This window comes from Lineus longissimus, chromosome 7, assembly GCF_910592395.1.
Source record: "Lineus longissimus chromosome 7, tnLinLong1.2, whole genome shotgun sequence".
Taxonomy (NCBI): domain Eukaryota; kingdom Metazoa; phylum Nemertea; class Pilidiophora; order Heteronemertea; family Lineidae; genus Lineus; species Lineus longissimus.
In genome coordinates this window covers 5142797-5155925 of record NC_088314.1, presented here as the reverse complement: position 1 = coordinate 5155925, position 13129 = coordinate 5142797, and the positions used below count along the sequence as shown (strand labels likewise).

Sequence of the window (13129 nt, the reverse complement as noted above, 5' to 3'; positions counted from 1 at the left end):
GGAGATTCACGCTTTCGACTGGGGATGTCATTCGGAGCAAACTGCACTGAAATGATAACAATGGGTTGCTCATACCTGCGGAATTAAGCGAAATTTAGACGGCTTTCGTATTATGTCCACTAGGAGTGCTAGATTTCGAAGGGTTCTTAGGATACTTGGTGAGTTCAAGGAAGTTTTATAGAGTTAAACTGATACGTCCTGGGTGAGTTGGATCAGGGTTTTATTGAGTCCTTGAGATGCTTAATAGTGAGGTCTGTATAATGTTGTATCAATGTTTAACTTATGTTGAAAAGGCGCTGAATGTTGACAGGCTTCTACAGCTCTTACTCTTCAATGTTCTAGCTTACCTCAATTTGAGGACAACCAGAACATTTTGGATAACTTCACTGATGGTAGACATCAAAATTATCGGCAGCAAAAGGTAAAGGGGAGCATACTGAGGGTGTAAGGATGTCAGTGCCTTCGGGGGTTTGGGGGATCAAGATGAGTTATGCGTTAGCACAGTTCTAGCCCAAATCATCTAACAGTTGAGTCACAGCCTGAAGACGGCGGCTGTAATTCTACCTTCCCATCCAACGCAGTAATAAGTGATACTATATATATCAATTTTACAATCTATTTATCAATATTGTTTGTAGCCCAATTGATCATTGCTGCTATCATTATCAATATCGATGTTCCGATATGTACTTATTTGAGATGTGATTACATGGGAGTCTAACAGGTGCCCTCATGCAATCTGACAATTTGGCCGAATTTGTGTCCGAGTGTGTAGGAAAGGAAATTGATGGCAGAACTTTCCTACTGTCTATATTCATTTGGATATGACAGCAACTCCAACCTATCCATGTCAGTACTCCTTGTTCCAGATTTCGATTCCTTCTCATGTGATAAAGAGGGTGACTCTACAGTGGTGTAGGTTTCCTGCAGGTCCACCAGTTTCCTCCTACAAGATTTTGCCCATAGATTGCTGTCTATTGAGCTAATAATTAGGCAAATTAAAGCTAATGTGCTCTTTACTGGGTCTAAATAAAGCAAGATATGTACTCTTTTGTCCTTCAAATTGGAATGAATTTCTTATCATGTTGGTGGTGGTGGTGGGGGGGGGGATACTGGCTGTGGCACTGTCTGTATATATGGATGCTTGATTAACATCTGCCCACCCCCTTAGTCAGATATCTCAGGTTACCCTTCCTTGGTGAAGGGGGGTCAAGTTGAGTTCATAACTCATGAAAAAAGTGAAGAAATGGGGTATATTTTCGGAATGTGCATGTGAATTGCTAGTGCAAATAGTGGTTTGACCCAGAAATGCAAGTCCAGAGGCACTTCACCAAATGGTTAACTTACTACATTGTACCATGGCATATATATTAATTGATACAAAAATGATGTTTTGTAATTGAAAGCCTTTGTTTTCGGAAATACTGCTGGTTAAGTGCTTTGACCTAGTATTGTTATCTCTCTGTGGACAGAGGAAGTATTACAACATGGATACTTTAGAGAGATTTTGGAGTATTTTCGGTAAGAAGGTTAACTTATCCTTTTAATCAATTGAATTGGTAATTAATTGATGAGCTAATCAATGGTAGTGAGATGACGAGCCTTTTCGTTTTCGTGTTGCATATAAATGGCATTGTTTTCAGTGTAGGCCTAGATAGGAGAATCGATCCCTGTGCATGCTACATGTAGCTATGATTCGCAGTTCACCAGACTCTATCAATGTCGGTCTTCAAATGACTAAACTTGCCACACTTCCTATCAGCCTCAGTAAGGGGAGGTTTTGGTTAAGGCGCTGCATCTCTCATCTGAAAATGACTTTCAAACCTTCCATGATAAGTAAGGTCAGCATATATTACAATCTCACCTCTGAAATAAACTTATGATATTACGTGTCATTCCAAGACTTTGTTCAGGGTCTCTTGGGCAGGGGGGGGGGGGGCAGTACACAAGTTCACCAATCTTTGTCAAAATTCTGCCTGAGATATCTAACTGGACAGAAGCTGCCCTTGCCCCCCCCCCCCCCCCCCCCGGGCTAAATTATTTCTATAAGTTACACCACTTCGGTGTACATGGAGTTGGGAGACATCTACATTCAGAATCTTGTCACATCCACATAACAGATCATCGAGACACGCACATCAAATGTTGGATCAGTTTATGATAGCTGTAAAAAGCATGTGACCTTAACATGCACTGTGAGGGAAATAATAACTCAACAGACTGATTAGTTGAAGCTACTTCCGTCATTAGCAAATGCCAAAAAAACGTAAACGCTGTTGTCATTGGTGATGTTAAGGTTACACGCACTGCAAGTACCAATTAATGATGGTGGGCTTTTGACAGGAGAAACACTCGGTTCATTCAAAGATTTGGTCTACTTGGTCTACTTCCTCTTGTCTTCAGAACTATCTGTGCGAGCAATATTAATCTATTGGTACCCGCCCTGACATGATATTCAATCTCCAACACAACACAAATCTTTATGGTCTTTGGTGACCCATTCAGTCTTCATTATACCAGGAATGTCTTTTGTGACTGCCAGGAAAATCCCTTAACCCTATCACACCTGGAGGCGCCCGATGACACCCGCACACCCATATTCAAATTTCGCGTGCTTAGCTACCGATCTCCTTTAGAGCGGCACCTATTATTAATCTATGAAACTTAAGCTTTTGAATGCTCGGATGATCAATGGTGGTTGCCGTAGAAGTTTTTGATATATTTGACGATTAAGTTTTTGTTTCTCTTCAAGCCAGTAAATGCAGGTTGGACATTTGAATTGCTAAAATGGATCGTTTTTTTTTATTTCCGATTTGGATGTACCCTATCTTATAGGAAATTTCATCTTCTTTCAAATAAACGGGACTTATAATACATTATTTGGAAGTTCACCTATGTCATTTTGTAAAAAACTGGACACATCGCAAAAAATGTGATTTCCAGGTAAAATCACGTCGGGGCCTAGGGGAATAAGCACTTGCGCTGGCAGTGGCTCTTGGTGTTATAGGGTTAAAGGGTGTGCAGCACTGTGATAAGATCAACCCCACCTGAGTATCACTGCGACACTCACTGTGACTTATGCATGTGATCATGTTTTGGTCTGGTGAACTGTAACGACCAGGACCCATTGATATGGGCATGTCGTAGCCTACATACATGTATATACTGGCTTAGAGTACATGTATATGTGTCGAGAATCAATGGACTTAATGTGTGCATATATAAAACGTGCATGTTCATGCGTTTACATTGTGACCAGATCTTTGTAGTTGGTTGTAGTAAACTTATACTTATCCAGGAAGTAAATGTTTGGATATCAGTCACGATTTTGTCTCTGTCTAGATGTGCTATAAGTTGTACTGTAATCCGATATTAATATTGTATTTCCGTGATTATTTTCCTATTTTATTGATTCCTTTGGATTAAGGAGTATTTCAAGGGGATTGAAACATTAATACGAACTTATTGAGTTCTAGGGTAGGTATGTTAATTGTTACACGTTTTTGACTTCTTGGTCTGCCGCCTATCCAAGAGGAATCCTGCCTACCCCAAAACCCCCTCCCCCACAGATAGATCTATCAAAAACATTGAAAAAAGTTCAACATTTAGACAAAGTATAATTGAAATTGACCTCGAAATTCTGAAAAAAAAGGGCCCAGCGAGTGACCCTCTTTCTCCGAGTCCAAGATGGCCGCCTCTGTTGGTGCAGTGCAGGCTAGGAGGGATGACTGGGAAGAAGATTGACAATGATTTTTATCACTGCGACATGTGATGATTTTGCTGCGATGAGTAACAAAAAGATTGCTTGTCTGTTGGTCAAACCAGTTGGTTTGCATGAATCTCACTCCATGGTTATTTCAAGGTTTGATTTTTATTGCAGATACAGCAGCAGGAAAGATAGGAATTATTTTCCCATGGACCATTTTTCATATAGTATGAAGAGTGATAGGAATTGTTTTCCCATGAACCATTGCCCTTTATCCAAGTCATTAGGTTGTAGTTCAGTTTAACTCAAGTTGAACCCAGCTTGTTGACAAAACAAGAAATTGCGCTGGACATGTAAAATGTGTAATATTGAACCTGGTTGCATTCCTCAGATGTTAGCAATGAAATAGCTGACCTCAGTTTGCCCTTAGTTGAATCATTGAGGTGTTCTAATGTTTATTGGAAAAGGGTGTTAACATGATAGTTGGTTTTCAGTGTTATGGTTTGTTATTTAGAGACAACCAGTTGTGTTGTGCCAATATCGATATCATATATGCATAAGTCTGAACCTGTTAGCTCTTTCGTCATTCATGCATCACCCTATCCCCAAGCACTATATAATGCAATCCTATGCAATTCTATGCAAATATCCATTAAACTTGGTATTTGCCAGCCTTTTCGCAGATTTGCTGGCTGTAATCATATTTGCTCCCCAATATCCCTCTCTCAAAGACACCATTACTCAATATGCTCTCTCTTGGTCTTGGGCTAAGTTTATTTCCAGGTCAAATTGGAAATGTCATAGCCATCCAACAGTCCGTGTGCGTAGGTAGAGTCAATTTGCATCTTTTCTCACGTTGCGATTGATTTTCTTGGGGTGGGTTTGTGATTTGATTTCAGATTAAAGTCCTCTACTTTTGTAATCAGTTTGATTTTGCGCAGCTTATTTTTGTCAATAGTTAACTGACTCTTTGGTTGGTTTTCATTATCGGTTTTGAACAAAGTTTAAACTTCGAAGAAAGTTCAATTCAGAATCGCTGTTGATATTCATCAATGTGTACGATTCTATTTAGTGAAGGCATGGTTTTCACTAACTTCATTGCATTTAAGAAGGTGTTATGCTATGGCTTTGAAAGTGCACACTGAGCATGTGAATTCCACTTTGGCCGGTATCCTGCTGACATGCCGAACAAAACTTGATAGACTATCAGAATATGGACTTGGTAGACGCACGCTCATTCATCATATAAAACTATGTCAAGAGTTTCCTAATATGAACTTAATAATTGATGGATTCAACATCAGTGTCGAGGGCTTGTCCAATGATAAATTGAAATGCATGTTTGTGTAATGTGCATGAGTTTCGATCTGAAGGAACTGACCTGCAGAAATTCTACAATGTGCTCTCAAAATGTGACGACCAGTAAATGGTACTTTATCATCTAAAACATTGACCTGATCTCCCTGAATTGGCATACTAATCACAACTTGACTCACCCTGTCTCCTGCACATAGCAGGAAGCAAAACATTGGAAGCGCCAAAATGCTCTCTCAGGCAGGAAGGACGAGGGCTTAGTGGTTAACCACTCTTTCCGGTGCAAGGTATCCATCCTTCCAGCCAGCACTTAGAAGGCGTCTGGTGTGGGTTTCTCTGGCAATTGCACTTTGCGCTTTTTTTAAGGCTCAGTGGTTGGCCGCGTTGTGTCTGACATATATGAAGAGTGGTGCAACAAAACACTGATCCACAAAGCCGTGGAAGACGTTGCATCCCGTCAGGCCGACATTGGGCAGGTTACCCTCCATGGGGCTAATAATGTGCCGCATTAACTCTACATTTCTGCAAGCCCTTCAGGTGTTTCCTGCAAAGGAAACACTCTGCAGTGAGTCCCGGAATATTCCTAGAAGCTGCCTGTCAACGAGTGGCAGCCTAGGTGACTGCCGTTCTTAAGTCAGATGTTGGAAATTAGTTTGAAAAATCAAGACAAAAGAGTATCACATGTACATCTTGGGATCCCTTGAACCTCTTTCCCTTCTATAAAAGGGACATGCAGAAGTAAGTCGTTTTCATCTCATTCTTGCACTCCAGTGTTTTGATATGGATTCCTTTACGTCAAAATGATTTTAATCACACAGGTTTCTGATCCAAAAATCCATATCATAAATGATACGTTATTTCCCGCTGCTTAATTTTCTCAGTGTGCCAAGTGTTCATGTGAGATACAAGGAGTTGATTCCTTTGAAATACTCTGGGGGAATATTTGCCTATATTTCTGTCAGTAAAGTATCGGCTGATGAATCTAGTCATTTCTGTGACATGATTATCTTTTGCTTCATCTTCCTCGCATTCGCTCTGCGTTGGGTGGAAGTGACCCTCCAGAGAGCAATCCTCTCCAAGATGGGGAAAACTCGAAGATGAGAGAAGATTGCTGATAAAAATAGCTTGAATCATCTTAGAATGAACTGGATTTTCTGATATACAAATATGATTCTAGGCTATATTTCATATTCTTAACTTAATTTGTTACATCCTTTTGACTCTGCAGTGACTTATGATGGCATTGATTTCTTCTTTCAGACATTAGGGAAATTGAGGTGTATTGGCAATTTGTTAGATGATGTATGCATAATTTGATTAGTGTTTATTATGTTGTCTTAAAGGAGGAGATAACCAGTTTTACCTGCTTCCTGGAGGTAGTTTTGTTGCACATCACAGCAACTACTATCGCAGGTTGCAGCAGCATCCAGAAAACATTCATTTGCTGGCATTTATCTGACACTATACCCTGGTTGAAGTGACAGCTAGATGACAGGCATCATCAAAATGAAAGCATTTGTAGTAGTGACACAAGCCCTTCTTCATCCTTACCCAGTCAACAAAAAATTAGGAAGGTGTAGAAAGTTGATGGCCAACAACATATTCCTCATCAACTGAGCGGTACGCTGAATTATGTTCCCTCGATCTGTAAGAGTTAAAAGATGGCTTGATTTTACACGTTATCAATATAATCCCCTCTCGACTTGTATGAGTGTAAAGTGAGACTTTGACATGATCAGGTTGAAGCTTTGCTCGTCTCAAGTTACATTTATTTGTTATTGAAGATGATGTACTGCGAGATACGACTATTGGCAAGTTTGTTTACTTAACCTGACCTGCATGGGTCGTGCTTATAGTCTCCCTTTAACAAGAAGTAGTCTTCAAGTAATGTTCACTATATATCTCTGCAGAGCCACGCTTTTATCAAATTTATGGAGAGAAGCAGTTACCAGATTCGAGTTTAAACATGCCACCGCATCTATTGATTTTGTATAATGGCAAATCCATCCTCTAGTCACGCACCCTCAGTACCTAACCATCGCGTGGCCAAAATAATGAAAATCAAACATTGGTCACATCATTGACACAGATACAATGTAGACCTTGGTGATGGTCACATATCAGCATGATATGAATTCAACCAGTCTAACCCCCCTCGAGTCCACACCATGCACTTAGCAAAATTGGGAAGTTATGTGAGTTTCTGATTGATATCCTAACTTGGCCAATACCTCATCCATTTCCAGTGTGGAAATAGAATATTGCATCAACAAAAATAGCTCGAGCAGAATCGTCTTCGAGGAAAATCAACTCAAAATCTTTTGAAGTTGACTAGCGACTTCTGAAATTGCATTGGAATTCTGTCGGTGTAGCGATGTCAACTGAACCGTTGTTTGTATTGATGTATTATCGCAGTGTTTGCGGGTATGGATTTATGTAAATATACACTGTTTAGCTGTTTGGAGTCTGGGTGGCATCCCTAACTGGATTATGGCCGAGTCATTTCGACTATTGCCGTGAAGTCTTTACAGAGTCTTAGGATTTGGCAGTGCAAATCTGGGTGTATATGAATTAGTCCATTTGTTGCCTCATTGAGGGGGAATGAGGTTACCTTACCCGACATCCCCTTATAAAAAAGGCCCGTTCCAGATTCCAGACAGGCAATTTTGGCACATCCTTCAATACGAAATTTTCTCGCTCTCTCGAAAGTTCCAAGCTGGTTCTATAGAGAGGTTCTGCTGTATTTCATTGAAATTTCTCATTTCGATTTTTCGACACGAACTGTAGGAAATATGATTTTGTTAAAGGAAATTGAGCCAATTAGTCTCACATTATGTTCTGATATTTGCAATGAAACAGTTGGCATAACTTTGGAATGGATTTGCTCATATGCTAATCTGCCTGTGGGCATTGATTGACAGATATTGCTGCATGAGTGGTGGCTGGGTAGTAGAAAGAAGCCAATTTATAATAAGAATTCTGCTGATGGGAGTTCATCTTTCTCCATGTTTTGTCTTGATTTATATCATGATCATTCTTAGCTTTACAGCTCAACTGCAAAATGGTTCAATCTTAACTAGTAATCAATCATCAAATAGTTTATAGTTTTGCTAATAATTTCTCCATCTTTTCTTTTTAGGCTTGTCTTCGCAGCCTGACGCCAGCATGCCAGGAGTAGGATTTATTCGGGTGAAGTTCAACCAGTTTGAACGAGGTGGCACACCATCACCTGATGCCGCTGATGGTTCAATATTTGACCCACAGGTGGCGGTCAAGGTTAAAGAAGCTGTGGATAGTGGAAGCGGTAAGTGCGTTAAATTGCGATTTTGTGTATTAAAAGGGGCAGCTAGTTTGAGATAGCTCGATTTTCAAAATTGCAGAAAAACGGGTTTGTGTGTCAATAAAAATTCTGTGCTGATATAATGCGTTAATTATAAATTTCCTGTATCAGGAAATAATGCTGTCTAGACAGTAAGTTTGAAACAATCTTTCCTTGTTTGATCAAAGTATTTTGTGATATTTTCATCCCAGATTAGCCCGAACACAACTGTATTTCATATATGTGATTACACAGAAATGTATGGGTGAATAGGGTGGAATGGAAGTGGTTGTTGCGGCTTCCACAGACGCTCCTGTAATATAAACCGACTACAATACCATTGTATATGCGATATGTCAAATTTCTTCTTCAAAATACCAGCCATCCAAAAACTGTAACAAACAGTTTAGACACGCCGCCGGTAAATTTGCATTATTTATCTCACAGTGGTGCACTTTATTCTTCGTTACAAAATTGTATCGGTGTTTGCAATGAATGATGCATGAATTGAAATACAGAGTTTTTGTCTTGTTACATGTAGTGTTTGCTTATTTAGAATGTAAAATCGATTTTTATATATATCATTGCAAACCTTTCATCAGTTCAGTTACGTGAGAGATTATGTACATTTAAAGGGAGTGAACCATGAGAGTCAGGACAAATTTCTAAGTTCAAAATATTTTTTTCACTTGTTTTTTTTCTGGACCGAGTAGAGCTCCTCTCTTTCTTTTAATTTGGCAAGCGGCCATCTTGGAAACCATTTTTAGCTCAGTTTTGTGACGGAATATTGATATAAACTGCCACAGGAAAGAAAGCTGCACTACCTCACAACTACTTCTAAGATCGCAAAATTGACATCAATGACCAAAACTGTTCTCCCCATGTCCAATGCAAATGACATGCACTAACATTACCCGAGGTGAGCACATGGTCCCTGGACCATTTCATTATCACTGGTATTGAGTAAATCTTTCTTTACTTCAAAATAACTGTATTATCAGATATCCTGACCCAACACCGTGCAATAATCATGACAATGTGGATTGGATTCCATTGTAAAAGTCGATGATGTCTTCGGATCTCATCAGTATTGCAATTACGTATGTTTGTGCGTCAAAAATAGCTTACTATTCCATGGCCACACCCATTCAGTGCTAATGGTGGCGTCAAATATGTAATACTGATGACAGTGGTGAAATTTTCATTCGATATATTGAGGCAGTGCACAAGGAGATTTGTCAAACTGTAGAGTTGTAGATCATTGAATTTCTGATCCGAATGCAGTATTGGTCTGTTGATGATTTATTAGTTTATTCACTGGCAGAAATACATTCACTTGTTAGTTATGTTTTATTTGTGAGCTTAGAATTGGCATAGATCCCCTGGAGTAAAAACGCCCCTTTGAAAAGTCGCTTTCTTTACAACATTATTCTCATCTTTTGCTAAGAAAACATGTCTTGATGGTAAACATGCAGCGGAGCTGACAATCCGTCTTTTGTGTCCAGAACTAATTGGCAAATGGCTACCCAGCATCATACCTAGATCAGTGAGTTCATGCCTGGCCACTGATCAACTCCATTATGTGATTGGGACCGTTCAATCTCTCATCATCGATCAAAGTCATTATCGTAGGTGGATGAACAAGGTTGTGAGCTCGTGGTGTCGCATTTCTTTTCTCACTATTGAAGGTTGTGATGATATAGGCTCTATACAATCTCTTTATATATGTCAAATTGTTGCTCCATACTTTTGCTCCATAACCTTGAATATATGACGATGATGATGATATACAGAACTACTCTATCTACCTGCAAACATGTTATACATGTATACTCTGACCTTTTGTTTTATACTATGCTAAAAACTCTGTCATGTCCGTTATCATCCATCGCTCGAGTTGGCACTTGATAATTCGACAAAACTGTTAGGAGATTGTGTTTGGTTTCCATGACAACCGCAAGGTGATAAAGTTATTTTATTACATGACAAGTCAAAAATGGTCAGCCTAATGTGATTAGTAATGATGATAGCTTTTTTCTGGTCGGATGGGAAGTATGATGGAAAGTTTTCGTTCTTTAGATTTGATTTCGCGCCCGTGAAATTGGACATCTCTTATTTATAGAGGAATCGTTCATGCATAGTGATCCTGTGTTTTATATAATCTTACTCAATATGATGTGACATCTTGGTTTAAGGAATTGATACGGAACTGGGGGTATTGGGTGTCTCACCAAACACCACGAGGGTGGAGCTGAAATGTCGGTCAAACTGAGGCAGCAGCCAAGGTTTGGGGGAAATAACAGCTGCACCAGAGCAGGTGTCATGTGAGACGATCCATATTGGCAGGGAAGTATCAATTTCTATTCTAAAACAGTTCAATCTTGATATAGTATAGCAAATATAGATTAGATATCTTTAATCTATACTTGATTATAGGCATAATCCACAGAGAATCTGCTTTTGACACATCATAAATGAAAAAGCAAAGCAACATATGCTTTCAACCTGATTTAAAGAAGAGGGTTTCCGGATGGCAAAACCACTGCCAAGAAGGCATTGGCAGGAAAGAAAGACATCTTTGCTGACTCGATAGACTGCCGTATGAAGCCAAAGGCGTCATGATAACTCTATCTCCTTTCTTTGTGGTTCAGATGGCAGTAAGTTCCCAGAATCGCCCATTTAGATATGTCGGATTTGACAGTTATACATGTTATAGCGTGTTGCTATGACGACCCAAAAGTGGTCACTTGCTTTGCGCACCGAATCCTTTTCCTCATAATGATGAGGAACTGCTTGTTATGAGCAACAAAGGTGTACCATGCAATCTCAAATTCCCAAATATACAGGGTGTATCCAAAAATATAGAGTAATGGATATAGTCCTTCATATCGGTCATTCCTCAGTTATTTGCAAGAGCCCATTTGATTATTTTCTGTGGTATAGGCAGTTTGAGGACTCTTTCAATATGGCCTAGAGCCAGTTTGAGAACTCTTTCAATATGGCCTAGAGCCAGTTTGAGGACTCTTTCAATATGGCCTCGAGCCAGTTTGAGGACTCTTTCAGTATGGCCAGTGTCTTGAAGTTGGCTTGACTTTCGTTGGCTGCAGCTAATCAATGAAAGCATGATGTTCAGAAAAGTGGGCGGCAATACAATACCGAAGAAAAAAATTCAATGTAACTTCATAATCACAGGCTGCGAACTGAACATGACGTTCTTCAAAGAGTAGTCATGACGTCCATGTTACAAGGCGTGGACTGAAATCGGAGTCTGTCAACAATATTCTAAATCGTAGCTTTGTCATTTTCATTCTCGATATAACTTCATTCCTTTGAAATAGTGCTGCCGGTGTTGGTTAGACTACTGATCTGTGTATGAATATGTGAGATAACAATTTGAGAGTAAGTGTTCTAGAGTTGTTGTTGATTATCAAGTGACGGCAAAAGTTAAGTAGCACTTATTGTGGGATAACTGTAGTGGCACAAATAAGACGAATGTAGAAGGATTTGCTTCCAAATGACGATGATCTCCAAGGTACAAGCAACAAAGAAGGGAAGTTGAGACTAAATGGCATCTCAATGACATCATCTACCACTATCTTACTGCTGTGGCGAGCACTTCAAAAGACATCATTCTTCTCTCGGTAAAAAGTATCCAAGTTTGATGCTGGAAATAAGGGAATGAGGTGAGGCTGGTATTGATGAATTTCAGATGAGGGCTTTCCAGGTTATGAACACATTGTAAACTGCCTAATTTCTGTGGGCATTTCATTTTTCGCTGATTTTGCGTCCCTGCATAACAAAAGTATATGATCAATGGACTCATCAGTATTGCCCTGTGCGTTCGTACACCAGCAGTAACTAAACATCATCATTCCATTTGCAATATCTTAAATGTCCTTAAGCACAACCAAGTAGTAATGTGGCTAACTTGCTTTCCCTAATGGTCTTTTGAGTGCCAGTCAAATGATGATGGCTAATGTCATTAATTGAGGGTTGTCTACATGTATCAAAATAATGCTCTGGGTGCAATTCATGTCCATAAATTGGTTTGCTGGTGTTGGATTGCCGCCTTGTGATGCTGTCTTTGGGGACTTTGTTCACTTGTCAGACACAATTTCCAAGCAAGAGAAAATCATTAAGAAACCTTGAAATGTCACCAGTACTTGTTGCCAGGGTTGAATTCACCTGGCATAGTGAGGATGATATAAACTGGTATTGGAATCAAACAAGACTATAGGCAGGCCAAGTGGTCTAGATGAAGTTTCACACCGTCGATGATAGGTGGCTCAACTATCACGCAGTATGGTGCACAATATAATCGCAGGTATCTGCGATATAAATTGCTTGTTGGTAGTGTTGCAAGCTCCAATGCATCCCCTCCCGGCCCAGTCTGTTGAAGTTTTGATATAGTGTGTGTGGAATCTCTCAGACATGCGTAAACCGTATAATAAATATAGAATTAGATGGATTCGTCTAAACAATGCATAATAGATAGCCATCTAGCCCAATGTGGACATGCAATTTGTTTCCTGTCACTCTAAGAACACAAAGCTTCGAGCTGTTGACCACTTGGAAGGAAGCTTTTTTGTACGGCCAAGTCTGCAAATCATTGTGGACAATGCCGTTGGTGGTGAGAACAGTTTGTCAGAGCTGCTAATTTTCTGAGAGCAACCAACTATCAAACTCAAGTGAAACTTTTTCTATGGCTTGTGTATTTCCAGTAACTCTCATAATTCAAATCTTTAGTGCTGCTTGCCACTTGAAGTGTAGAGTTTTTTGTGCCTAAGTCG

The 13129-nt window shown here is 39.7% G+C and overlaps 1 protein-coding gene across 14 annotated transcripts in view; it reads left to right on the top strand.

Moving 5' to 3' along the window:
- LOC135491705 (protein kinase C delta type-like) overlaps positions 1-13129 on the top strand; it is a 65259-nt gene that overhangs the window by 14636 nt on the left and 37494 nt on the right. For 12 of the 14 annotated variants that reach the window (XM_064777731.1, XM_064777730.1, XM_064777729.1 and 9 more), the window contains exon 2: positions 8160-8324. In XM_064777731.1, the coding sequence (XP_064633801.1) occupies positions 8160-8324 (165 nt within the window). Of the gene's footprint in view, positions 1-1487; positions 1522-3157; positions 3478-8159; positions 8325-13129 lie in introns of those variants that run through there. The other 2 variants (XM_064777736.1, XM_064777741.1) reach the window with 2 other exon arrangements.